Source organism: Empidonax traillii, unplaced genomic scaffold (assembly GCF_003031625.1).
Source record: "Empidonax traillii isolate 1590-97213 ecotype Southwest subspecies unplaced genomic scaffold, ASM303162v1 scaffold177:size1754471, whole genome shotgun sequence".
NCBI classification, from domain to species: Eukaryota; Metazoa; Chordata; class Aves; order Passeriformes; family Tyrannidae; genus Empidonax; species Empidonax traillii.
Window position 1 is genome coordinate 141,134 of NW_020955370.1, and position 27,068 is coordinate 168,201.

General features: G+C 56.3%; 1 protein-coding gene across 2 annotated transcripts; it reads right to left on the minus strand.

Moving 5' to 3' along the window:
- Positions 1-6,282: 6,282 nt before the first annotated feature.
- Positions 6,283-25,716, minus strand: CYGB (cytoglobin). 2 transcript variants are annotated; one of them, XM_027886103.1, is made up of 4 exons: positions 25,115-25,716; positions 15,171-15,402; positions 14,509-14,637; positions 6,283-6,704 (listed from the first exon to the last, which is right to left on the minus strand). In XM_027886103.1, the coding sequence occupies exons 1-4, from the start codon at positions 25,255-25,257 to the stop codon at positions 6,642-6,644; spliced, it is 567 nt and encodes a 188-aa protein (XP_027741904.1). In that variant the 5' UTR covers positions 25,258-25,716; the 3' UTR covers positions 6,283-6,641. The 2 variants fall into 2 exon arrangements, with proteins under 2 accessions (XP_027741904.1, XP_027741905.1); XM_027886104.1 differs by lacking the exon at positions 6,283-6,704 and having other exon boundaries at positions 11,268-14,637; positions 25,115-25,711.
- Between the last annotated feature and the right edge of the window lie 1,352 nt (positions 25,717-27,068).

Below are 27,068 nucleotides of genomic sequence, written 5' to 3' on the forward strand. Positions count from 1 at the left end.
AGCCGGGTCCTTCTGCTCTGGGAGGTTTTGTTCGCCTGCGAAGGGCTGGTGGCAGCACTCGCCACTCCAGGCAGCACGTGTGAGCCTTTAACCAAACCTCGAACCAGCTACAACAACAAAGCCTCGGCGGCACCGGAGGATGCTCGGGCGGCAGGGACCCGGCCCCCTCCCCTGCCACCTGCCCTCGCCCGCGGCGTCGAGGCTGCTCCGGCTCCCGGAGGGCACTGCCAGCCCCGCTCGCCCGGGGAGGGGGAAAACCAGCAAACACAAACAAAACCACACGCCCGCCTGGTTATCGGGCCATCGGCGCCAGAAAGTAGGTTAGGGCTTTCCTCCCTTGCTTTGGCCGGGGATCGGGGAGGGTTTTTCCCCTCCGGCTGGGTCACTCCACCGGGACGCGCACCCACTTCCCCCTGCGATGAAGAGGAGGAGGAGGAGGAAGAGCCCGGCCCCGCCATCGGCGCGGAGGCGGCGGGCAGGGAGCGGGGCACGGCCACAGCCCGGGCAGGGGCACCCCCGGCCGCGGCGAAGGGCCCGCGGTGTGCCGGGGCAGCGCCCACCCCGCACTGGCCCGGGGCCGGGGCCGGGGCCGGGGCCGGGGCCGGGCCGGGCGGGACGCGCGGGGCGGAGGAGGAAGCTGGCGGGACGCGGCGGTCACAAAGCGGCAACAAACCGGGCGGCCACGAAACGAGGCACCGGGACCCCCCGCCCTGCCCTGCCCTGCCCTGCCCCGGCCTGCCCTGGCCTGCTCCGCTCCCCTCCTCGACCCCGCTCACCTCGGGCCGCTGCCGGTGCTGACTCCACTCCGGTCCCAACCCCAATCCCGCTCCCGCCGCCGCCTCCACCTGGGCTGGGCGGGGCTGGGGGAGGGGCGTGGCCGGGGGCGTGGCCCGGGCGGGTCATGGGGCGGGGTCTCTGCCCCACGCGTGGGGCTCCCGCGGGTCCTCCCGCCCGCCCCTCACCGGCCCCGTCCCTGCGGGATCCCCCACGGGCGGCTCAGCCCCTGCCGCCTCCCCCCGGGCCTCTGCCCCGTGGCAGACCCGCGCTGCCCCGGGGGACCCGCGCTGCCAGGGCCCGGCACGGTTGGGACCGGGTGCTATCAGGACTGGCCACTGTTAGGATCAGGCTCTGTTAGGACTCGTCACTATCTGGACTGGGCACTATCAGGGCCGGCCACTATAGGGACTGGTCACCAGTAGAACCAGTCACAATCAGAACCAGTCAGTATTAGGGCTGGTCACCGTTAGGACTGGCCACCATCAGTACCAGTCACTATTAGGACTGGTCAACATTAGGACTGGCCACTATTAGGACCAGTCAACATAAGAACTGGTCAGCATTAGGACCAGTCAGTTTTAAGACCAGGCAATATTAGGATCAGTCACCATTAGGACCGGTCACTCTTAGAACTGGTCACTATTAGGACCGGTCACCATTAGAACCAGTAACCATTAGGACTGGTCACCATTAGAACTCACAGACATGGCCCCTTGACCCCAGTTCCAAGCACTGGGCACCCCGAGGTGCTGGGCAGCATGGCGGGCACGGTGCAGGCTGGCACAGCCCCGAGGGCTCTGCAGGCCCAGGCACATCCCAGCAGCCAGGCCGGGTATGGGTGACTCAGACGGGGCTGGGGCAGTGGGCAGCGGCCGCAGGGCCGGTCCTGTCGGCTTTTACAGTGGCTCATCCGGGGCCTGGCACAGCTGAGCCCCCCAGAGGCTGCCACTGCTCCATCACCATCGGCGCTGGGTCGCTCTTCTTCCACAACAGCCTCACATTCAGCTTCCTCCCATCCCAGGAGGAGATTGGTTGCCATCAGGATGCGGGGGCTGAGGGGAGACCTTTGCAGTTCCAAGGCATTGCTGAGGCCTCTATACAGGACAATGTGCCCTGGATTTTGCCACACAATAACTTGATTCACAAGTCGTAGCAGGTCTCAGGTGAGAGCTGACTGAATTTACAATCAGGACCAGGAATTTTATGCCTCTCTATCCAAAACTGCAGTTTTCCTTTGTTTTTTTCTGACCTGCAAACCCACTGTGCTAAAGGGGTCCTCAGGTCCAGCTTGGACTCACTGATGCCTAGTAGGGCATTGAGCTTGTGCTCCCAGCACCACTCCACCTTCCACTTTCATGGCTCAGCAAGTCTGCTCCCGGTTCCTGGTAGAAAAAAGGGTGGGGAAAGCTTCTGGTTCCTGCCGGTTCCTTTGAAGCTGTGATTTGAAGCGGGTGGAGAAAGGGAGAGCCTGGCAGGTGCCAGGATGGGTGTCTGGGCACGGACACCCCAACACGGGCTGTGCCACAGGATGGGTGAGTGCTCCCTATCCGTGACTCAGGGGTGAGGGAAGGGTGAGGTGGCGCTGGCAAGTGGGCACCTGTGCCAAGATGCCAGGCATGGACTTCTCCCTGTGTTTGGGAAGGGACAGAACAACCTTTGGATGTGACAACAGAGGCTGACAAGAAAACACCACTGCTGTGCCCCTGCCTGCATCCTGCTCCAAGGCTTGTGTCCTGTGGGATGTGTCTTTCCGTGGAGGAGCCAGGCAGGCTGGCAAAGCCCACAGAGGGAAAGAGGGGAGGGTGTCTGCCACCTACGCCAGCCCTACCAAGCATTGGGCAATAAGGAAGCAAAAGAAATGGCTGGAAAAAACCCCAAGGGAGCAACGACAGGGTGTTGCGTCACTGCTGGGGAGATGCTCAGCAGAGCGCTTCCCTCTGTGGAGCAAACCACCCACAGCCTGGCCAGGAATGTTCTGGCTGGCCTGTCTCCAAAGGAAAGCAGGGAGGGGACACAGTGCTGTCCACCCTGGCGCTGGGAGACCATCCTGTGCAGGGTGTTGGGAGCCCCCGGAACGATGTGCCAGGCCCAGGGCTGGGACATCTCAGCACTAGACATTCCTCCTCCTTATGCCAGGAAACCCCCCAGGGTGGGATCTGTCCCCAGCAGCCTGGGGCCAGGCAAGGTCCTGCTGCTCACTGCCCACCCAAGGCTCAAAGCAGGAGGCTGCTGCCAGGGCAGGTCCTGTCCTTGGATATGGGGGCACATTGCAGGAGATCTGAGCAGCATCAGGCTTCACTGGAAACCACAGCCAAGAAGGTTTCAGGGGATTTTAAAGGATTTTCAGGGGCCAGCTCAGCCCTGCTCCCCTCAGCCTTGGTATCCTGTAGCAGCAGATGAGCCTTACAGTCCCTTCCAATCCAAAGCATCCCATGGTTCTGTGATAATTCAAGTATGTTGAAGGAAGGCATTTGCTCCCACGGCAGCTGCAGTTTTTCCTGCCAAAGATGCTGGTACACAAAGCTGGGTGCCAGTGGGACTGTGAGGTGTGACATAAGCCCAGTTGTCCTGCTCTGGGAGAGCTGGCAGAGCTGTGAGGCTGCTCCCTGCTCCCCGGGGAAAAGGAGCCCTGCATCTCATGAGTTTGACCTTCCCTCTCACCAGGCACCTCCAGCCCTGGCTGGGGGACACAGATGAACAGTGTCATGGGATGTGCTGGATCTGGGAGTAACTGGGGAATAGCCTTTTGGGTGGGTCCCTGCCTGTGGAGGGGCTCCAGGAGCCCAGTGTCAGCTCCAGTGACTTTTCAGAACCAGTGACACAAGGATGCTCGGGACAAAAGATCCTGGTTTTCACAACCTTGGAGTTTTTGTGTTGTAAAAACCCCACACTGCCATCCCAACGCTGCAGTCCAAGGTTTCCTTGTTTTTCCAACTGCTTCCTAAAATGTCCAGGTTCTCCAGGCTTTTTCTCCCACTGTTGGCTCTTCACGAGCCCCACATCCGGGTGTGAAATCCGCCCCAGTTGTCTTGAGTTGTTCCCACACACAGACAGATGGGTTTGGTTTGTGTCCCCATATTCCCTCATCCCCTGGTCTCTCAGGACGCAGCCTGGGGGAAAAGAACTGCAGGGAGGGGACACATCTTGCCCCAGCCCTCACCACCGGTTTGACACCCCCGTGTCCCACTCTCACATTGTCTTACCTCCCTCAGGGTTACAAAATGCCTGCCCCTGCTGTCACCACCCCCCGGGCCCGCTGGGAGCCAGCAGAGCCCTTGGCAGGCTGTGCCAGCGCCGGGTGCTGCAGCTCCTGGATCCTGCTGTGCTGCCGTTCCCGGTGTGAACGGCAGAGGCCAGGCCGTGGCCACGCTCCGAGCGGGATGGAAGCTGTTCCAGCAGCAGCAGAGTATGATCAGCCTCTGCCATCGCACAGCACTTCCCTTTCACCTCCATCCCACCAGTGTCTGCTGCCCCAGCCCCGCTGCTGCCACGCCGGGTGTCACAGCTGTCACTCCTGCCCAGCCCCTGAGGGACACGGGACACCCTGGGACCATCTGGTTCTTGGTGCTTCACACAAAGACAGGAGAAGTTTTTCCTGTCAGGCAAACTGGGAACTCAGGTCTGGTTCTGTGAGGGCAGAGCACATGGAAAAGCCCCTCCAAGCCTTTCCCACTGGCACCACAGCGTTGGTGGCAACAGTGCCACCCAGCTGTGCAGCAGATGGAGCTTGTCATGTCATCCTCGCCTGCTTGTCCCTGCTGCTCCTCTGCCCCAGCCATCGAGGGGCTGGGAGGTGGGGACCAACACCCATCACCCACCAGTACCATGCTCTGAAGCTGCCCTGAGCTTGGTCGCCTTTGCAGACACGGGGATGCTCCTGCTTGTCCCCAAGTCCACAGCCTGGGGAGCTGGAGGACCCTGAAACCTGTCCTCAAAGGCACTGTCATCCTCAGAGTCTGACTGAGCCCCTCTCAGCACACAGACCCCTCCAGACACAGATAATAATGGGAAAATTTGTACTTTTACCCCTTTCAAGCACTGTTTCCTCCCACCCTCCCTCCCTCCTTGGCCAGCCTGCAGTGGGAAAGCATTAAGGAATAAAACAATATCAAATGTAATCAAAGGCAGGCTGGTGAGAGTTTGTCTTCTGAAGTTTCCTCTTCTTTTATTGCTTTCTCGAAGAATAAACATTTGGGAGGACTCTAGAGTGATTTAGAGGAGCAGGAAAGGGCAGGAGGCTGAGAGCTGCCTGCTCCCTTTGATGGTCCAGCCTTGGGGATTTTCTGCCCAGTCAGATGATAAGGCTGGGGAGAGCTTGACTTGATGGGGACCTGCTTCACCCCCCAGCGCTGGGGCTGGGATCAGCAGGAGCTGCTGGGACAGGGGCTGGGGCAGAGGATGCTGCTGTGGAGGGGAGGGTGGATCGAAGTGGGCAAATTCACAGCAGTTCAGAGGAAGCAGTGACCTTTGAGAAGCAATGTTCCTTGCCCACTGCTATTTATCCAGCATTCCCAGTGGCTCCTTCTGCTGAGCCTGACCCTGTGATTGGCTCAGGATCCATGCCTGGCTGAGCAGAGGCTGCAGTGTGATGTTTACCAGCATTCACCTTCAGGAGGTTCCCCTCCTGCCACCAGTGCCAAGCTGAGATGTATCCAGCAGCTGGTGTGGGAATCAGAGATCCATCAGCCCTGGCTTCTCTCAGCTGGGGAAGAGCTGGGGCCAAGGACACTTCAGCACCCCTCAATCCAGCACCCCAGGGGAGGAGGGGGCTTGGTGGAGAGCAAGGCTGAACTGCCAGAACAGGCACTTCCCTGGTGCAACGTCACCAGCACTCACATCTCTGCTGGCACCCCATCTCTCCATAGGCACCCCAGTGCCTGCAGGCACAACACCTCTGCAGACATCCCAACCCTTCAGGCAATCCATCCTCTTTGTCATCACCTCAAACCCTCTGCCAGCCTCTGGTCTCAAAGTGAACCATGACATGGGCAGGTTTTCACAGAGTGGGGGACAAACCACTGCCTCACTGACCTCCTACCCAGCCATCATCACCAGGATTATTTTTAAATCAGGTTCCCAAAGCTGACAGTACCATTTTCAGGACCTGCTTCCTGCCTTTTGCTCCCTCTCATCACCTCCAGAGCCAGTGACGATGTCACTCAGTGCCCTGGCAGGCACAGGCCATTAGATGTAGGTAGATATAAAACAGATCATTAAATCCTGAGTAAAACCATAATTTGCTGTTAGCAGAGCCCCGAGTAATGTACAACTCTTGGCAGAGAGATGGGCTTTCCTAAGTTTAAAATAAACCAATTTACCTGCCCATGCACTGCTGGGCTTTTTTTTCCAGCCAATCCTCTACCAAGAAATCAATAAAAGTAAGTGAAAGTATTTGTGGTTATTTACTGAAATATCTAAAGAAACTAAATGAAAACCACACTGTTGCTTAGAACAGTATCCTCAAACCAAATCTCCCTGCTGTATAAACATAAACCAAAGCAATGCGGCAGAGCCTGATGATTATTTTATTTTAGGAGCTGTTTGAAACATCAGCCTTGAAACAACAGCATCTGCGGGGCAGTTTTCTAAAGCCTTCCCTTAAAGCAAATATACTTGTCAATTAATGGAAAGGGTTTGTAATAAACAGCAGTAGATGTCCCACCTTTTTTGGGCTGGGAGTCCTCCCAGCAGCAAAGTCCTTGGGTGATCTCGTCGTGTTTAGTGCGAATATTCAATGGGAATGTGCTTTTCGGAGGTTTGCTCCCCAAGGAGAGGGCAGTGGGGGGATGGGAGTGTCCCCCCCGGCCAGTGCAAGTGGAGAGCAGAGGGGGTTCCTCTCCCTGCGTGGTGCCGGCTGCCGGGGTTCAGGTGTCCGGGAGCACCTCGATGCCTTCGGCGCTGCTTCCTCCATCAGCGCCCGAGGGATCCTGCAAAACCAGAGCGGGATTGGGCTGGGCTGGGGGCTGCGGGCCGTGGGCCCCACCAGCCGCAGTGTCCCTGTCACCGTGGGGAACGCAGGGCAAGCGTGGTTTGCCAGTCATTCCCCCTCCCTCGAATCCCAGCCTTCCGCTCCAGGAGTCCTCCTCCTGCCCCTCTCCCCCATCCTCCCTCTGCCCTCGGCTTTGCTCTTTCTCTCGAGAGTGCCTGGGAGAAGAGAAACCTGGCTGTAAATTAACCGGGAGGATTTTTCAGTCTGAGATGTGCACTTCTCCTCCTCCCGCTCCCCCCTCCCGCAGCGCTGTTATTTCATCTCTCGGCTGCCAAACTCCCGGGAATTAATCCCGGCCGGCGCTGACAGCGTTTACATTCGGCGCTGCTCAGATAAACCATATCAGCCGGCGCAGCTGAAGAGGAGCCGGGCGCGGAAGGAAGGGCTGGCTCCTGCTCAGTGTCAGCCCCACCAGGCTGGGAGAATATTTTCCTGCCTTTTTTTCTTCTCCCTTCCCCTCTTCTCTCCTCTGAGCAAGGAGCCACCAAAACCACTGCACTGGTGAGGGTGGCCATGGCAGGGGGGGTTGTTCATACAGCAAAGCCTGGAGCTCCTGGCTCTTATCCTGGTGCAGATAATGGAGAGGGAAAAGGGACACGTCCTTCAAGCTGGTGGGAGCCTGCAAGCTCTGTCTCTTGAGGCTTCTCACCCTGTGCCACCCAGCACACATAGGAGCACTTTTCACCGCCAGCTTCTGTGGAATGGGGTTTAATAGGTTTTTTAAATATATATATATATATATTAATAACTGTAGTACAGTTATTGTATGTGCTCTGTTTTAATCTCCCCCTTGCAGTTGTATTTCTGTCTGTCCCTCATGGTGACCTCCTGGCTCTCCCCTCTGCTGTCAGCAGGGGCCAGCAGGATATGGACACAGGGTGCAGATGTGCCACCTCTGATCCCGCATCAGCACCAGGCTGGCAGAGCCATCGTTCCTCCAGCTCGTGGCAGACACTGGGCAGGGGAGCACTGGAACCTGTGGCCGGTGGTGTGGGGTGCAGGGCCTATCCCAGGGCTGGAGCACAGGAGACAGGCTGGGAGCACACCCCTTGCTATTCCTTCGCTACCGAATTCCTCTCTCCCTCCGTCTCTCAGCCCATAAAGCATCACTGGGGCCACGAAGGTCATTTCCCAGGACTGGACCTCCACCAGCTCCCGTGGACAAGGAATCCCTCCTGGAGAGCAGCTTCCCCAGGCTGGAACACTTGGAAAAAAGGTTGTTTTAGCACCCCACAGGCACAGGGCAGCCAGAGAGTGTGAGCCCATCACCCTGGTGCCTGGGTCAATTTTCCAGAGGACTGTGACCCGCAGCCTCTCACCCTGACTCCTTTTCCACCAGCACTTGCAGAGCACTGGCATGGCCACAGGGTCCAGGTCACGGCATGATCGTCACAGCCACCCTGACGTGATGGGATCTGGGGGTAAATATTAGTACGAAGCGAAGGGCTGTGTACATATTTTTTCCCTGCAAGGTAATGCTGAAATTCCCGGCTCCTTTTCAACAAGCTGTTGGAAAAACCAGCCCCGTGTCAGTGCCCTCCAGGCCACTGCTGGTCCTGGCTACTCTCAGCTCAGCGTGCAAAGGTCTAAGAGCTTGAGATCCCCACTGCAGCCTTCCCACTCCAGAGCAGACCAGTCCTTTTGCCCGTGGTTTCCAAGCCGATGTTTCCCATCTGGAGCATAGCAGCGTGCAGGCTTTGCTGACTGTTTGCTTCCGCCTGGAAGTGTATACAGGATGTGGCAGAGACTCCAAGGATGGCTTATTAATCACATTAACAACACCAAGTGGTTTTTCCCCCCCACAAAAAAAGGCACAGTGGGAGAAGACAGATTGAACCAGGCAGTTAATTGTCTCCCCATGTGGGTTGGCCCCAGTTCTCTCCTCTATGGCCAAGGCTGGTGAAGCTGTAGGGAAAGAAATAGGTTCCCCTTGCATGGACACCCCAGTTGCTGTAGCCTGGGGACCCCAACTCAAGTGCCTACCCATGCAAAAGCTACTCCACCACGTGCAGGGCTGGAGACCACCACTATTGCCTTCAGCCCAAGAGGAGACAAGTCACCATCAGGCTCCCCAAGACCCTGGGCAGCCTCCAAGACAACAATCTCTGCTCTCCTTCCTCTAAGAACTCACTGAACCCCCCCCCCCCCAGCCTCAGTCCTAAACTGGGATTGCTCCCCTTAAAATTGCTTGTGGACGGGTGCTGGTGGTTTCTGCCACCCTGATGGGGTGGGGTTTCCCTTCCCTGGAAGCTTGTTTTGTTCTTGGAGTAAAGCGGAGCACGATAAACAGGATTGCTTGATTTTCTTTTCCAAGCCTTGTGTGCCAAGGAAATTGGGCCTACGGGACAATAGCACGCGTCTGTCTGTCTGTCCATCCACCCGTCCTCTGCCAACAACTTTGGAAAGGTTGGCCCGTGTCGACTGAATCTGGCAGAGATCTCATGCTCGTCATGGGCCTGTTTTGCAAACAAGGGAGCTGCAAAGACCCATGGGGGGAAACCACGACGTGACCCAACCGTGCTGGGATCCATCCCACTGCAACGTGACCCAACCGCAGCGAGAGGCACCAGAGGAGCCGCGAGGGATAGAGGCATGGAAAATGGGGCTCCTGCTGCTCAGGGAGCTGTTTGTTGTTTTTACAGGCTGGGAACTGTCTCACAGCCCTCAGTGGTTGTAGTCGTTGCATCTCGCAGCCATCAGCACACATTTTGGCCTGGCTGGGCTGGCAGAGACGCAGGAACAGCTCCTGATCCAGGGAGAGACCCTGGAGGTTTGCACAACGTACCTGGAAGCCAAGTCAAGAGCCCAGAGGAGGAGCAGACCTTCCCCTTCTCACCTGTGCCGGTAAGATGCCTCCAGCCACCTCTCCCACCCTTGTTGCAGAGGGCAGGGAAGGGCACATCCCCTCCCTTTGCTGCTGCTTTCTGGCCACAAAGCTCCCTCACCATTCCCTCAGAGTTAGCAGGAACCCCCAGACCCATCTGGCCATGGGGCAGCCCCCACGACGACCCCTCACCTTGCAGCCACCCAACCAGAAAGAAACCAAGCAGAGCTGGAGGGGGTTTGATTGATTTATCCACTGAAGATACAAGTTTCAGTTTAATAACACCATTTTTGTCCGGTTACAAACATACTAAAAACCTACAAAAAGAAAAACAAGTTACACCCATCGTACACGGAACGGCCAAGTATAAAACCAGCACGGAAGCGCCGAGAAACACGAACATGAACAGTATCTGCAGCAGGAACAGGAAAGACACGGAGTTACATCAGACCACGCCAGCTCATGTCTGTGGGTCACGCCGGGACTGGTTAAGACATACTAACAATTAGAGACAACTTCAGCTATGGAAAATAATTAGCGCCGCAGCCTGTCGAAGAGGTCAGACCCAGGCGGGTAGTTTTATCCCTCCCTTTCCCTAAGTTGGTCCAAGGTTAGCACACGGATTTCCCTTCCATCCCTCTGTCTGGTAGCACTGGTGCTGGCCCCGAGCAGCCCTCGCACCGACATCCCCGCACCAGGGCAGCTTCCCCACGGCAAGGGGGCAGGGAAGGCTGAGCTCTGGCACCAGAGTCCAACCCGACAAAATCTGGTCCCCACTGAAGTCACTGGGCACCCCCCAGAGAGGGGGGAGACACTGGGATCCCCTTTGCTGGGACGAAGTGGAGCAAAGTGGCAGGGATGCAAGAGGACTCCTGTGGGAGAGCCCATGGCTCAGCTGCCTCGGGGGTTTGTCTCACCACAAGAAGAGATGAGGGTGGTGGCACAAGGTCCCTAAGGGTTGTGGTGGTGCCTGTGGAGCTAAACCTGCCATGGATGTTGGCCATAGGGATGGAGTGGATAGGGTGGATGGGATCTATGCCCCATTCCAACACAACACTTCCCATTCCCTCCAGCGCTCAGCTGCCTCTGACCAAACATTGAACTTGAGGTGGGGCAACAAGAGTTGGTTGATATGAGTGGCTGTCCCCAAAGAGAGCCAGGATGAGGTGTCTTGGGGGGAGAACCTGCCCCAGGGACACCAAACCCCCCCTCACTCAGCATCCATCTGCCTCTGGCAGGAGACAAGAGGCTTCCCCACCCAAATCACAGGTCCAAGCCCAGCCCTGATGATAATCCCACTGTGCTGGCTGAGCCAGGGGCTGGATTGGGCTGGGGGACAGAGGGATCTTCCCCAGGACGGAAGAGAGAGCAGCATGTGCTGGCATCATGCCCTGAGCCCCAGCTTCTTACTTGTGAATTTTGGGGGAAGGACTTTGCAAGTTGGTCCCTACCTGCCACCACCAAGGAGGGCAAAACTGAACCCAAAGTGCCCTAAGCTCAGCCTAGGAGTACCAGGAGGTGAAACATCAAAGCCCAGAGAGCAAGACCTGAAGCAAATGGGAGATAAGGGTGCCCCCAGTCAGCTGTGGAGGGTTCAGGGATGGGGGGTGGATGGGGCTGGCCTCCTGTTCTGCTCTTCCACTCGGCATTTATCAGCCCTGTCACTCTGGAATTGCATTTTTTTTTTTCCTTTTTCTGTTCTTTTTCATCTCTCCCCAGATGAGAATTTTCCCCGGTTTAAGCAATACCTCCTCTGCTGCGGGCGGCAAAGAGGGGGCGTTCGCTTTATCTCCTCCCCCCCGGAGCTTTGCCCTGGCTGCCCTCCTGCTTCATGATACTTCCTACGAAACTGGTAAAAATAAACATGTTTTTGTTTGCATCTATTGGACTGGCCTGCAATTTGGCTGATGGGGGGGGTGTGTGTGGGGGTGCTCCTCGAGGGACAGCAGCTGCACACATCTGGATTTGCTTTAGGAAAACGTTCCTGGAAAAAACCCCAAGCCCAGCACACACATGCATGGGCACACGAGGCCCTGGGTCAGTTTTTTTCTAGGGACATAAAAAAAGAAAGGAGAAACCAAGTGGGAGGACCTCCCTGCTGCTCCCCAAAAACCAAGGCACTCGGGTGGGTCAGGTACAAACACGGGGACTTTCCAGCCACCCCAAAGTGGCTTCCCTGTGGACTGGGAGCCCAGTTTTTGTCGTGGGAAGGGAGGGGAAGGGCTTGCACTGCAAAAATAAAATTCCCACCTGGACAATATTAACCTCGAAGGTTAATGTGCAAATTTTGTCTGAAGATGAAACATCCCTGTACGGAAACACCCCTGGCCCAGCATCCCCAGAGCACAGGGAGTACATGAACTCATCAAAAATATGTGCTGCTGGCCTCAAGGTTTTGGCAGGAACCGGGGAAGTTGTGCTCGTGAGAGTCCTGTGATGTGTGCACACAAAAATATGATCTAACAGTCTTGTCCAAGCGATCGCTCTCCAGTCCTGCACTGGAGCAAAGTCAATCCTGAACGGGTTTTTCCCATCCATCCTCGATCTGGGCAGCAGCAGCTGCTTGAAGGATGCCTTCACTGACGTGAGGGATGAGAAGCTGCTTTGACACCCTGATGGGAGCCAGAGGCAGCAGCTGCTGGCACCTTCACCAGTGTGGGCTGGTGGGCTGAATTTTGGGGGTGTTGGCTCTAAATGGCAGCCCACCCTGTGAGCAAAGGCAGCATCACCTGTCACCCTGTGCCTTCCTTTTACAAACCCCTTGACCTCACACCCTGCCATGCCAAGGACAGCTGTGCCCCGAGCTGTTATTTCCACCCAAACCTCGATGGACACCCAGGACCTGCCATCACTCCATCAGTTTTACTGTGGGATGTAGGAAGGAAAGAACTGCAAGGCCAGATTGTCTGTAGTGACATTACTGAAGCTCTGGAGCTATTCTGGGACTAATTCTGGTCCTGTGGCTCTGCAGGAAGGCAAGGGAGCACTGGGGAATGCAGCCAAGAGGTTTAGAGCCTTCTCCAAATCCACTTTGCCCAGAGCCAGGGCACTGGGTGATGGCACAAACTCCTGTCTGCATCCCACAGAGCACTCCAAGGAGGGGCACATTCACCCAGACACACCTGCCCTCCTGCTCTGAGCAGCAGTCCTGGGGTCACACCCCAGCCAGGGGCAGTGCTGACATCCTGAAACAATGGAAAGGGCAGGGCTGGGGTCCGTGTCCCCACGGCAGGGGGATGTCCCCAAGGTGGCCGTGGGGATCCCAGAAGCAACCTTGGGCTCTCTGCCTATCCCGCTGGCATCCAGGAGAGGAGCTGGTCTCTCTCAGGAAGCTGCCAGCTCTCCAGGACAAGTAGTGGAGTGAGGCCAGAGGAAATCTTGGAAGGGAACCCCCTTCCACTTCAACAGATAACATTGCCCTTAGTGCTAGAGCTCTAAAAATAAGAGACCTTTAGGGAAATACTGGATGACAAGGATTCCAAAGCATCCCAGTACATCTGACACATCCTCAACCCTCTGCCAATCAGTTCCCAGAAATCCTATAAATCCAACCACTCGTGGGCAGGAGGCAACGGGGCTGCTCCTCCTCCCTTTTTCTGCAACTGCAGGGGAAACTGAGGCACAAACCAAGCAGACTGACCCCCAGGCTCAGCTGGAGTTGGTGTTGGAGGCGGGATGAGTGCTGCGAGCCCTGCAGCCACTTTTTGGGGGGCTGGGGAGAAGCCTTTGTCGGGCACAGACAGGAGCACTGCTGTCCCCGGGTGGGGGACACAGCTCCTGCAGGGGCTGATTTCTACCAGGCACTTTATTTGAAGGAGCCCAGTTTCACCAAGAGGGCAGGAATATGTAAATATACAACAGGTTAGTTATTAATTTTGGCAGAGAAGGGACCTTTCTTCACACCCAGAAACCCCTCCTGCTGTGTCCATGCCATCTTTCCCCTCCTGATCCCAGCCCGAAGCCCCCCCTTTCTCACCGTGCAGGGCAGAGCTGGACAGACAGACCTGCACACACCATTCCCAGGGCAATGGCACAACATGTGCCACCCAAGCTCATCCTCAGGGAGCTGAAGGGCAGTGGGTGGACTCACCAGCTCCCTACATATGACACAGGGATCCCACCTACACGCCATGCTCCGAGCCACGAGGGGAGGCAGCCCAAAGGCATCCCCCTCCTTCCCCACTCTCTCACGCTGCAGGAGCACGGCTCTCCCGCCCCCTCACTCCCTCCAGCCCCAGGGGGGTTTGCAGCAGCCAGCCAAGGAGAGGGACTGTGGGTGACGGGAGAGGCTGCTGCCAGCCCAGGGCGCAGGGTGACGGGCACCGAGAGCGGTGTGGGCACAGCTGTCAGCTCTGCCACCCTGCCAGGTGATACACAAAGTGCAAAGCAACGCGTTTTCGGTGCCAGCTGGGCAGCTGGACGTCTCCATAAGCACTGTGCCCCCCCAAAGCCGGGCCTAACCCAGGGGCTTTGCGTGGAAAATGAGGGTTGTGTTGTTCATCATCGAACGGGGCGGCAGCGCTTGTGCAAGGGACCTTGAGATGGCGCGAGCGAGGTGCAGGATTTGGGAGGGGGTGGTGGACAGGCCAGGACAGTGAGATGGAGCCAACAACCAGCGCTCTCCCCTCACCCTCTGCATCCCCTTCCAGCGTGCCCTGCAACTGCTTCACCCCGACCCACCCACACCCTTTGTGGTTCTACAGGTTTTTTCGGCTTATGTAGTTTGTTTTTAAACCCCATGGAGATCAAATTGTGACTTGGCAGCTGACAGAGCTGGCCCTACCGGGCTCCCCAGACTGAGCAAAGATCTTGAGAAGAGACCAGAGTGAAGTCCTGGGGTGAGTGAAGCCCTCCCTGCCCCTCGCCTGGCCCCGCTGGCTGCTCACAGGGTGGCAGTGGGGTACTGAGCCCAGCCCACCTCCTTGTACGCCGCCGTCACGTGGGTGTAGATGAGGGTCTTCATCTTGGTCCAGGCACCGTGAGCCTCCGGGGTGAAGTCGTTGGGGTATTCCTCAGCAATCACCTCCACCAAGACACCAGTGAGTTTCTGGAAGGAGGAGGACAGCAAGGGGTTAATTACTCTGCAGAGAGAAGCTAACAGCATATTTTGCTTTTTTCCCCACAAAAACCATTGAATCCTGCTGCTGATTTCTGGGAAGGAGACCTTCTGTGGGACAGACAGATGTCCTGAAGGTCTGTTGACACTCCTGAGAACAGACAGGGCAAGTAACCAGAGACCAAGGCATGATGGGGTACCCCAATTTGAGCACCTCAAATTATTGAGTCCCAACTATAATGCTTGATTTCTAAAAGAAGGGACATGAATATGCTGTTGGGGCTGTGAGCAGGACACAGGTAGGCCAGATTCCCTGGGCAGAGGAATGTACTGGATGCTCCAGTGACTGTGTGTGGGAAGGGTGGTCTGAGTGGGACACTCCAGCTATGTGAGGAGCAACCCCTACACCCAGCCAAGCTCCTCCAGGCAAGGACAGGCAGCATCAGCTCCCCACAGCTCCCTCTCCCCTGCCCTCTTCCTAATTTCTAAAGCACCCCAAAGATTACTTTGGTCCAATCCTTTACCTTAAAGTAGACGGGCTCCACTTTGTGCTTGAGGGCGTGGGCTTTGCCCACCAGGGCCAGGACGGAGGAGACCTTTTCGGAGTCATTGAGGTTCTCCACCACAGTGTTGATGGCACCCATGACCCGCCGGGCGTGCTTACGCAGCTGCAAGCTCCTCTCCATCTCCAGAGGGTCCTCCATGTGCTTGAACTGGCTGAAGTACTGCTTGGCCGAGGGGAAGTTCACAAAAAACCTTTGAGAAAGAATCCACATGAAATACCGTCAGGAGGGTGAGAGCAGGCTGAGGGGTTAAAGCAAAGCACGGAGCGGTGGAGCCACCCTCTGCATCTGGCACTGCCAGGGCTGGTTTTCCTACTGAATCCCCCAGCATTCAGCTGCCTGAAAACCAGCAGGTTGATGCCTTTCTCCCAAACCTTCCCCATCTGCTACAAGGGCATCACAGCTGGGTATTCATCTACAGAGGCAAGACGGAGTTCTTGACGCCCAGAGATTCCACCCAGGTGCCAGATGCTGTATTCATGCCCACATATATCAAAACATGCCTCAGAGAGCTGGAGATGAGCATGAAAAACCTCTCTTTATCTCAGCCAGCCCCTCCCTGCCCCTCTTCCTCAGTCTCACAGCAGCTTCTTGGCCCCGTGGGCTTTATTCCTGTATTGCCACCCCAAACAGTCTCCCCCTACCCAGGTTACCCCCAGCTTTCACAGATCAGTCTCCAGCAGCATCTCAGCCCTGGGCTCATCTGTGTTATCTGTGCCAGTAAACATTTCCCCCAGCACAAGAATATCCCAAACCAGCCCCTCTGAAGGGGCCTGGGGACCTTCTTTTCTGCAGGATTAAATCAACCCCACCCAAACAGAGCTGAAAGAAGTTCAGGTGTGGTTGCAGCTGATGTGCTGAGCTCCCCTGGGAGGTGGAGGCTGGAGGGGACAAGGTGACAGGGTGCAGAGATGCCACCACCACCCATGCCAGCAGTGCAGCTGGTCGCTCTCGACAGCTGGGGCTGACACTTGAGTCACATTAACCACCCCCTTCCACCCAATTTATGCAAAAGAAAACCACGTCAGTGTTTGCTCCCTGCATTCACCCAGCTCTCTCCCTCCTACTGGGCTCTCCCTGCCTCCTGGACCAGAGAAGGATGCTCAGAAAGTGGCAGAGGGCTCCCAGGCCATCATCCCTGGGTCCAGACAGACTCCCTCCCCTTCCTAAGCACCATCCCAAACCATGTGAACCTGAACCCATCCCACCACTTTTTCCAACCATCACTACTTCCCTCCAGAACCAGGTGGGATCCTCTTCCCCACTCACCACTCCATGAATAATCGCAATATTGAGTACCAGGCTCCTTACCACTCTGCTATCCTCCTTTCTCCCCCCCTCCCTTCCTTCCCCCGCTCCCTTGGCTTGTGAAAGCTTGGGGGCATTGCCAAGGAAGCAGAGTGAAGCAGTGCCTGGAGTGCACCACCGCTTCTGTTGCTTCCCAAGGCATCTGGGATTCATCAGATGGCCCAAAATAGGTATTGGAGGTGTGAAGAGTGTGTGGTGGAAAGTTGGGGGGGGGGAGGGAGGAGGAAGGAAGGTGGAAGGAAGGGGGAGACAAGGTGTTGCTTTTAAAACCCAGAGGGGACCCATGACAAAACTCCCCTTGTTATTGTGCAGCCTCCTCCCCCCAGCACAGCTCCTGCTGACACATCTGGTCCCTGCCAGGAGAAATCATTCCCAGGCCTGGCTGTCTCCAGCTCCTGTCACCACAGAGATGCTCAGCCTGACTCTTTCAGCAGAAGGGGGACAGCAAGGGGGGACTGACCCCTCCATCACCAGGAATCTCAGCATGTCCCTGCCAAGAGAAGGACCAAAAGGAGCCACTGGGATCATCACCTCCACCTCTCCCCGCTTTTGGCCAGATATGCCAGGAGCCAAGATTGATTAAACCCCCACAAGTTCCCAACCTGGGTGAGACCAAGCCAGTGAAGGATCCAAATATTTGCTTTCCAACCTTTCCCCGCTTCACAGTCCCTCAAGGTGATGCCCCCAGGGGAGCTGAGCCCACCAGCTTTCCCAAGGGACCTGCCATCAGGATGGCACTGGTGCTGGAGGATGTAAAACCAGCAAACCCTCAAGCTCACATGCTCCATCCTGTGTCTGCTGGCTGTCTTTGATGGAGAACTGAAACAAAGGAGCCCAAACCACCTTTGCTTCAAGCTGAAAAGCAAATCCATGGCTGGCCAGACCTGCAACCACCTCTCTTTGGAGAGCAGAAGGCGCCTGAGGCAAGAACCTCTGGCCTCAAGGTTATGTTTGAGCTGTGGAAGCACGAAGAAGAGGGAGGGAGGCTCACTCAGTGGTAGTTGTTAATAAACAGAGAAGATTAATTTAACACAAAGGTTAAATATAACCAGAGGAAAGGAGGGGGATGGGGGGGAAAGAAGGAAGAAATAAAATAACTCAAACAATAGAGAGTTAGAAGAGGTGTCAGTTGGGGTTTTTCCATCTACAGAACATTCTGAGAGTTCAAACATCGCAGGCTCTGCAATTTTGTTGGATCATTATGCATGTGTGTGTGGTTTGGGCTCTTTTTCTTCATCAGAGTCATTAAAAAGATGATATTTACCATTGCATATCGCACAAAATGATGATTGATAGAAACCAGATGCCTGCATACCGATCTCATTAAATTTCTTTTTAAGCGATTCCATTCTGCACCCGCTAATTTGTACTCTGCCAGCTACATCTGGACCCAGCAGACAGGATGTCAGGATTGCTTTTCCTCTCTCTTTTGCCCTTTTAACAACTTTAGGACACAACCATTCCCAGTAGCAGAGCCAAAAGAAATAATTAAGGTGGAAACCCACTGCAGTTACTGGAAACCTGTTTTCTGTTAGGGAGGAGATGCCACTTCTCCTCCCATCTCCCCCATCTTCCTCCCTCTCCCCAGACCGTGCAGAGTAAACCCTGCACGGAGGAAATCTCCAAGCCCAGCCACCTCCTTCCCTCCCCAGCTGGACAGAGGACAAATGGGTGCTCCTCACTCAGTCCCCTCAAGCAACTAAACCCTTAATGCTTCACTTACCCTTTGTGTAAACTGAGGGGGGAAATGCCCCTGAGCCCTCAGAGCTGCTGGGAGGCTTCAGCTGAACCCCCAGCCAGCACTTGGAGACTGTTTTTTTAATAGATTTTCATGGAATCATTTAGATTGGAAGGGACCTTTAAGATCATCGAGCCCAGCTCTCAAACCAGCCCTGCCAAGCCCACCACCAAAACACGTCCCCAAGTGCCACAACCGCATATCTTTTAAATCCCTCCAGGGTTGGTGACTCAACCTACCGATGCTTTCATGTTTTCTCTCGCCTCGTCCCTCTACGTGGGAGAAGCTCTAAGGCAGCCTGGAGCCTCTCCCCGTCCCTTTTCAAACCTCTCCCTCTGCTCGGGTGCCTACAAAGCAGCTGATAATGGGTAGGCAGGTGGTGTGTGATGCTGCTATTTATTATGCCGAGGGCTGTCTCACCGCTTCGCCTGCACGTTCCCCCCTGCTCCTCCCGGCCACCTGTAGTCTGTCATCCATCTTCAGGCTGGGGCAAGGGTGCTGCCAGTGTTTACAGCTCCCAGCCCAGGGTGAGAAAGGTCTCAGACGTGCCAATGCCACGGCCCAGCAAGATGGAAAAAGGGGAAGCAAATAGGAGTGAGAAGAGGATGGTGCCTGCTTGCTCCCATGGTCTCTCTCTGAAAGCTCTAGGACAGGTGGAGGTGGTGGTGGTGGGCAATGTCTCCAGCTCTGGCACAGGAGGGCTGGAGACAAAAGGGCCAAGCCCCCCATCCACACACTGATGCTAAATTCAACTTTTTCTGCAGCTGAGGGAGAAGAGCTGTGGCTGGCCTTCCTCCAGGTGAAGCCCACATCCCGCTGCAAAGCCTTGGGAGCAGAATCCAGCACAACACTGAGCTGTGCTCAGAGGCTGTAATGCCCCCCTGCCCAAGGGCAGAGGGACCAGGACACCCCAGGGAGGTTGGGAGTGGACCCAGCAGCAAAGATGCCACCAAATACGTTTGGACATGAGCTAGCAGCCCCCAGGGGCATGTCCTGCTCACTTGTGTGTTCACCACTCGACACCTCCAAGTCCTCATGGCTCTTGTCTTCACCTACCATGTATGTGGATTCAGCCCAAAGCCTCTTGGCCGCGTGGATGAACCTTTGGGGCAGGGGTAAAGACCTAAAGCTTTCATAAGTGAATTAACAGTGACAAAGTGGCTTTCCCACACACCTCTGCTTTCCTACTTCCCTTGCAATCCCTACTGCTCAGTGCCTTCATGCACAGCATCCTCCTCAGTCCCTCCAAGTTTGTGTCCCTGTCCCTCTCCACTGGACTGTAAACCATTGTCCAAACCATTGTCCCTGCCCACTGGATGCAAGCAACACACAGGGATGGAACACAGCAGGCTCCTCCACTCCATCACCAGCATCTCCCCCTGCACCCAGCATCCTTCCTACAGCCCTACAAGGCCCAGCAGGGTCTATGGGTGTCAGGAAATGATGTGAAAACAAGACTCTTGCCTCCCAGGCAGACACACAGTGAGGATGGAGCTTTCTGGACCCTGGCTGCATGTCCCTGACCCCCAGGGGCTGCAGGGGGGTTTGGAGCTGGAAAAAAAACCCTGGCCAGGTAGAGAGGAGAGTGACAAAAACTACGGGAATGTCGTTTGTGTGCTGGGACCTGCCATCTGTCCAGCAAAACCGGGACCCTGTGTTTTGCTGGTGTCCACCACCACACCTCTACCATCCGATGCTCCCTCGGGGATTTCCAGCGGCCCCGGCTCAGCGCTCCGGCGGGATCGCCAGCCAGCCGGCACTCTGCGTTCCCCAGCCGCGCTCAGCGCCTGCCAGCCTGCCGAGGGCTGTCCTGACATTTCCCTGCCTTTAATGAGCCCTGAAACTCCGCAGGCGGGCGCTCGCCCAGCCGCGTCCGGGTGCAGCCCCGCTCCGCTGCTGCAACCTCATTAAGGGAGCCGCTTGGCAGAGAGGAGATTTGGCCCTCGCCGCCTGCTCTGGAGGAGGGATTGATTGTCAGGGCTGGTACCAAAGCATCCAGCGTGTCCTTAGCCACAGACAGGGAAACCGTCCGGGGAAACTGCTCATCCATCCCCCGTGCCTTTGCTCCTCTCGGACAGGGACATCCTTGCAGCTCTTGGCGGGTCAAGTGGGATATTTCTAACCCCGTGTGGTTCACAGGCAATGCAAGGGCAGCCCTGGGACAGGGGACATGGGAAAGGCTCTTCTTGTGTCACCCTGAGAGCTGCTGACAGCCCTGAGGCTGTGGCTGGGGCAGGATGTCCCACAGGGATGCCCACACAGCCACCTTGGCCATGAGGCAGCTGAAAGGGCTGGTCCCGGGTGCTGCGATCGGAGAGACAACAGTCATAGGAAAAGGGGCTGTTCTGAGCTTATTAAACCCACACTCACCCCTTCACCCTTCATGGAAAGGCTGTTGGGTTGGGAAACGTTCCTCGTGCATGTCCTTGTCAGCAGACAATTGTCCTGCTGCTCTCTGGCCCTCCCTGTCCCTGGAAAAACATCTTCCCACCTTGACCACAAGGATTTGTGAGCATGGGACAAGCCATGGGATGGGGACATCACTGCTGGTCCTTTTACTGGGCCCTTTTCAAAGCCAGATATTGCATCTCTCTGAGCTACTCTGCTCTGAAATGTGCCCTTCAAACAGCCAGGAATGGAGCCCTATAGACGCCTCCACAAAACACATGTTGGCTTTGGGGGTAGCTGCAAAATCATTTCTTTAAATGCCATTTTTGCATGGATTCAACCCATATTTTTTTATATTCAGCTAAAAAAAGGGAAAAAAAAAAGTTTTCTGCATTGCCAGACCCATTACTCAGACTTTTTCCTGTTTTAACCAAAAACTTCCAATAATGTCTGGCATCCAAGGAGTGCTTTCATACTTCAAAGCTCTTTGCAAACTGTCTGAATCCAGGTGTGTTTGCTCAGCCTAAGCAGACACAGACTGTCGAAATCCATGGGCCTGATCCCGCACTGACAAACATTTTGCTTTCCCTTCTATACCTGCTGAGGGTGAAAGAGCACATCAGAAGTGATGGAGAGGGTAACAACTTTGGAAATTCAGAAAGCTGATGGGTCTGGAGTGGCAGTGCAGGGAACAGTGAAGGAGAAGCCCCATGGAGGGGGCACAGCCCGTGGTGGCTGTGGCAGGTTGCGTCGCCTGCTCTTGGCACAGCATTAACATTTGGTGCAGATTTTCCTGGGATCTAATAGAAACTATTCCTGGGTTTTATCCCCTGATGGGACCCGTAAAGTTTTGTGGTCCCACATCTGTGGCTGTGGTACGTGTGTGTGGGTGTGGGAGCGAGTGTGTGTGCCGGTCGGGACAGGCTGCGGTTTTAGCCCCGGAGTCCCGGGCTTAGTTGGGGTCTGTGAAGGACCGAGGGTCCCAATCCCCCACTGATGCTCACCCACGGGTGCTCCCAGCCCCTGTGAGCCACGGAGGGCTGAGCCACCTGGGTGTGCATCCCCCAGCCCAGTCTCAGAGCGTGGGGTACTGGCAATAAACCCCTGGGAGGGAAAAGGGAGACCTTGAGGGGTGATGGCCACGTGCTGGGGGGCTCCTGCACTGCACAGTGAGGGCTGACGCAGGTGCCAGAGGGGCTGAGGGCTGCCCTGCTCCCCTGGCACACCTGGGCTCCCCACTGTGAGCTCTGGAGTGAGGGGGGTTCAAGAAGGACTGATTCCTAAATTACAGATGGGGAAACTGAGGCACAGCAGTGAGCCTGGGGGCATGGGGAGGCTATGGGCAAGCTGCAGCCAGAGGCTGCCATCTGTGCCAGCCAGCAGGGTCACTTAGGAGTGACCCACACGGCCCCAGATGAGCAGCTCCAGGCTCCAGCTGCAGCTCCAGAGCCGGCTCCAGCTCCAGCAAGGGTTAAGGCCGCTGTGAGAAGGAGCTGCAGAGGCCCCTGAGCTCCCAGGGAGGAAGATGAGTGAGGCAAAGAGACTGTGCTTCCTCCGGGCTCGAGGCTCCCCACCGAGGAAATTGTCAATTAGCGACATAGTTTTAACCACAGAGCGCAGATTCCCAGGATCCGGTGGCTGCTCAGCCGTATTCCCCATTATTTGTGTTTGTGTCCCCCAGGACTCCGGAGCCCTGTGAGATCAGGGACCCACCGTGCTGGGGGCAGGACCCCAGGGGTTTGCCGTGGCTTCAAGCACTAACAGCAGCCATGAAGGATGGGAACACGATGCCTAGCTCTGAGCCTCAGTTTCCCCTTTGGCAAGGCATGGAAGGGCTGGGGGTGGAGGGCTGGGATGCTGGTCAGGGGCAGAGGGAGCTGGGCTGGGTTCCTGCAGGATCCCAGCACTGTAGCCCTGCCTTTTGCAGGGGCATTGCTGCCTCCCTGCCTCCGCCCTTGGGGCACAGGATCAGACCTCAGATTAATTTCAACTTTTTATGTCCAGAAGGGCTGCAAACTGCCAGCTCTCCCCACACGGGGAAAAGTGATTCCCTGCCCTAAGCAGCTCTGAAGGGATGGAGAGGGGCTGGAGCAGGAAAGCATGGAAAGACCCTCTGGCACCAGATACAATCAATTCCTCAGTCACAACACCAACGACAGGAGTGCTGATAGATTTGCCTGCTTTCACTGCTCTGGGGGTTGCACCAAATGGGGCACCACTGCCGTGTATCCCCTCCCCTCTCCCTGGCCACACATCCCTTCCTGCCTCAGTTTCCCCAGCAAGGTGGGGAGGAAGGCCAGCCCAGCACTGGTGAAGCAGGGAGGCTGACTGGGCAGCGCTCAACCCCCGGCACGTCGTGTGGGTGCCCACTCAAAATGTGCCGGCCAGGTCACCTCTCACCAACCCCCACCAGTGTCTGCCCACTGCCCCCTCCCCAGCCCCGACCTCTGGAGCTGCTGAATCATGTCTTGGGAAGTGGCTGCCCGCGCCACCCGTGCTCCCGGCGGCCTCCACGCATGACCCACTTCTCCCGGCAGCTGATGCCATCTGGGAAAGGCAGCCGGGAGAGCGGCAGCCGCCGGTGCTCCAGCCCTGGCCAGGGCTGCCCTGCTTTTGCCCAGCACGTGCTTCCCCAGGGAGCTCAGGTGGAGCTTGTGGGAGCTCATGGGGGGGAGTGGAACTCAGGGCAGCAGCACGAAACCCTCGCTGGGGACAGGGTGTGTGACCAGGGGGACAGCTCAGCCCCTGTGGCCGTGGCACGGGGGTACAGGCAGGTGTGCTGCTCCAACCAGTGCTGCTGGAAGGGATGGCACCACTTCCAAATTACATCACTGTCCCTGAGGATGTGCACTGAAAGTCCAGAGCTCACCTACAGCATCCGAGGGAAGCTCTGGCTGAGGGAGCAGGTGGCAGGTTTATCTGGGGTGTGCCAGGGCGTGTGCCATGACTAAGAATGTAAAGGCTTCCAAGGAGCCAGGGTTCACCCTAGGAGGCAACTCTATCCTGCCCTGTTGTCATAGCAGGGGAAAACCTTCACCTCAGTGCCACAGCTATGCCTGGAATCAAAGAACAACGAATTGGACGAAAAACTTCTACTGGGAAAGTTTGAACTTGGCCACATGGTCCCTGCTGCCACACCTTGGTGCCCCTCACACCCAGTGTCATTTTGGAATCTGCAAAGGGGTCTTGGTAGGAAAATCCCATTGCAGTGCTGGCAGCAAGCCTGAAGGGAGATCGTCTCTGCTTACCAGCATGACCAGAGAGGCTCTGCTTCCCACAGATCCCAAGGGCTTGGGGTATCAGCTCACAGTCTATTGGAAAACTTTGGGATTATTATTAGCAAATGGCAGGGAGTTCTCCAAGCACCCAGTCCCCTGTTGCAGGAGCAAAATGGGAAGGACACAACCCAGTCTCCCATTTCCAATCTGGCGTGCCTGGTGTTGTGTCCAGGTGGGAGCCTGACCAGGGACATCCCAGCATTTCTGATCCCTGGGATGAGTGATGGGAGCTTTGACTCTCTGGACAGCATCTTTGCTGTTTAACAAGAGGTCAGTGTGGGCATCTTGTCTTCCCCTCTCCTCACCATGCCCATCCTCTTTTCCCCTCTTAAATAAGGGAAACAGCCTGCTGGTGCTGCACCCCACTGACACCCCAAAGTCCCAGCGTCCGTGTGACCCTGTGGGATTCCTGCTTGATGCTTTCCTGGGGTACCAGGACACGATTGCACCCACAGGCAACCCAGGAACTCTCACCTGCCTCTGCTCCCCACCTCAAGAGCATCTCCCCTGTTCTGGTTCCAGGTACAGACCTGAGACCTCGAGCTGCCCGTCTGTGCTGCACAGCCCCACACCATCGGGTGATGCTCTGCACCCCGATCCCGGGACTGCAGGATCCCTGTCCCCCCACTGCCCCCATCTCCTGCCCATGCCCCCCATGCCCCCCTTCCACCGCCAACTTCAGTGCCCTCCTTCCCGCCGACGCTGCCGCCGGAGGGACAGATGGTGCCCTCGGAGACACACCTGCTTGGGTTTTATCTTGGCTCCCAACTTGCATTATTTCACCCGCCAGCCTGCTACGCACCCGTGCCATCCGCACGCAGCTCACTGGGGGGGTGTAAAAACCCAGACCCCCAACCCACCCAAAGCCGGCGCTGAGCTCCCCCCACCTCCACCACCCCCCCCAGCCCTGTCCACAAGGTAAAGTGACCTTTGCATGGAAGCAGCTTCCCCCAAAGTCCCCAGCAAGGCTGCCCCCTCTCCCTGAGCCGCCGCCACCCAGCTCAAAGGTGTGGGAATCCGAGGAGCGCTGTGAAACCCTCCCTGCTCTCCCAGGCAGTGAATACACCCAGCTAGCTCCCCACTCACTGTCATTCATCTCTGCTCAGTTCTATATATTGTTCTGCCTCTTCCTCAGCTATAAAGAGATTTAGTTGGATTTGCTGCTTCCTTTTTTTGGTTTATTTTTTAAATACCTGATGAGTATGGAGACCCCAACGTCCTCGCAGTTCGCATATACTCTGCTCCATATCTCTTGAATAACCTTTTTCTCTGCGTCTGAGATCTCTTCACTTCTTTCCCATCTCTCAATCTCCATTTCTCCCTGGACTTTCTCCATGAAAAACAGCCGGCAGGATCCTCCGGGAAGCCAGGAGGAGATAAAGAGAGATGTGTGCGAGCGGGTATATCCTGCGAGAGGAGACAAGGTGTTTGCTCGGCGGCTCCGAGACGTGTGGATGTGTATGAGAGAGTGTGTGTGTGTGTGTGTGTGTGTGTGTGTGAGTGCGAGCTCGGCTGCCTGTCGGCGTGTTTATATATGTAATTTAAAAAATATCCCGGAGGGTTGCTGCATGCAATCAGATCTCAGATCTCCCAGCGCTGTCCATGGCTCTAGTTCGCTTCAGCTCGCCTCGGATGTGTGTGGCTGACTGATGAGGAACTGCCTAAAAGTAAAATATTCAAAGGCATTGCAAGACCAGCCTCTTCACCAATGTGTGAACGTGAGCTCACTTTCTCCCTCTCTCCTCCTCTCTCCCACTCCTCCCTCCTTCTCTCTCTTTTTTTTTTTTTTTTTCTCCACGAAAGGGAGGGATGAGAGAGATGTTCTGGGCAACATCAGGACGGTGCTGGCGGGGGGAGGTAGGGCTGGAAGTTTTTTTTCCAGCCCTTCGTAAACAGCTCAGAGGAAATTCAGAATCCAAAGTGCTGAGTTAAAGTTAGCCCAACCTCTGGCTGCCTCCGAGTTCTGCCTTGGCTCTCCTCTTTGCCCTCCCTGATTTTGTAGGAGGTGATGTTTGGAAGGACAGACCCACACTCGCCTCTGATTCTTGGGGTGAGAGGGGAACGTGAGGCACCCCCACCGTGAGCACCTCTCTGCCCCCCAAAGGAGGTCGTGGTCTGTCCATAGGGACTTTTTTAATTCTGAGAATTTTCTCTCCCTTCTCGTGACAGGACCCAACTGAAAGACACTCTTGAAATGAAGGTATTATTGTCATTCTGCGATTGCATCGCTCCTGGCAGTGCCTTGTCAGGGAACACCTCCACTCCAGGCTTCCCGCCGCCTTCGTGGGTGTGCTTTTGGGCTGTTTTTTTACCCAAATGCCACCTCCGGCTCCTTGGCAATCCGGCATATTAAACCCGCAGCACAGTCCATTTGCACAGAGAGCAGGAAAATCCTACGGAGACTTGTAATAACCGGCAGTCCCCCAGAGGGGGATCAGAGACAAGGGAAGCAGCGGGTGAGCGCAGCCGCCTCCCGCACCCGCTGCGCACCCTCGCAGGGCAGACGGACAGACGGACGGACAGACGGGCTGCGGGTGCCGCTCTGACACCCGAGCAGGCAGGCTGGGGGGTGGCTGAGCCCCTTGGGGATCTGGAGCTTTGTTATTGCAGATCTGTCGAGGCTTTTTGCCTCGTATTTCTCCTCCAAGCCATCCTTGGCCACCTCCCCGTTAGCAGCCGCCAGACTGGCGTTGTCAGCAAATTTGCTCTTGCAGAGCTAACGAGAGCTGGTGGAGAACATGCCGCCCACAGATCCCCCACTGTGGGTCCCCCGGCGAACATGTGCTGGGACAGACTGGGAGCCCCAGGCACCCCATAATCCCTCAAGTACAAAGGTCAGCTGGGAGCTGCCGAAACCACCGGTGTGACAGCACAGAAGCGTCGCCAGTCTGACCTGGTCAGAGGTCGGGAATCTTTCAATAACGCCATCAACCAGCTGCTGAGTTCATCAGATTTACACCAAGTTGGGACTTCCCTTCTGCCCGTTGGCCAATGGGATCAGTGGCCATGAGCCTCAGATTAAACATTAACTACAACGTCCCCAGGTGATCACTGTGCAGCAGAGAAACCCCTCTGGTCCAAGGATGGCATGGCCAAGCTTATTGCCCACCCTTGAAGTGCAGGGGAAGAAGTGCTTTAGACTTGGCT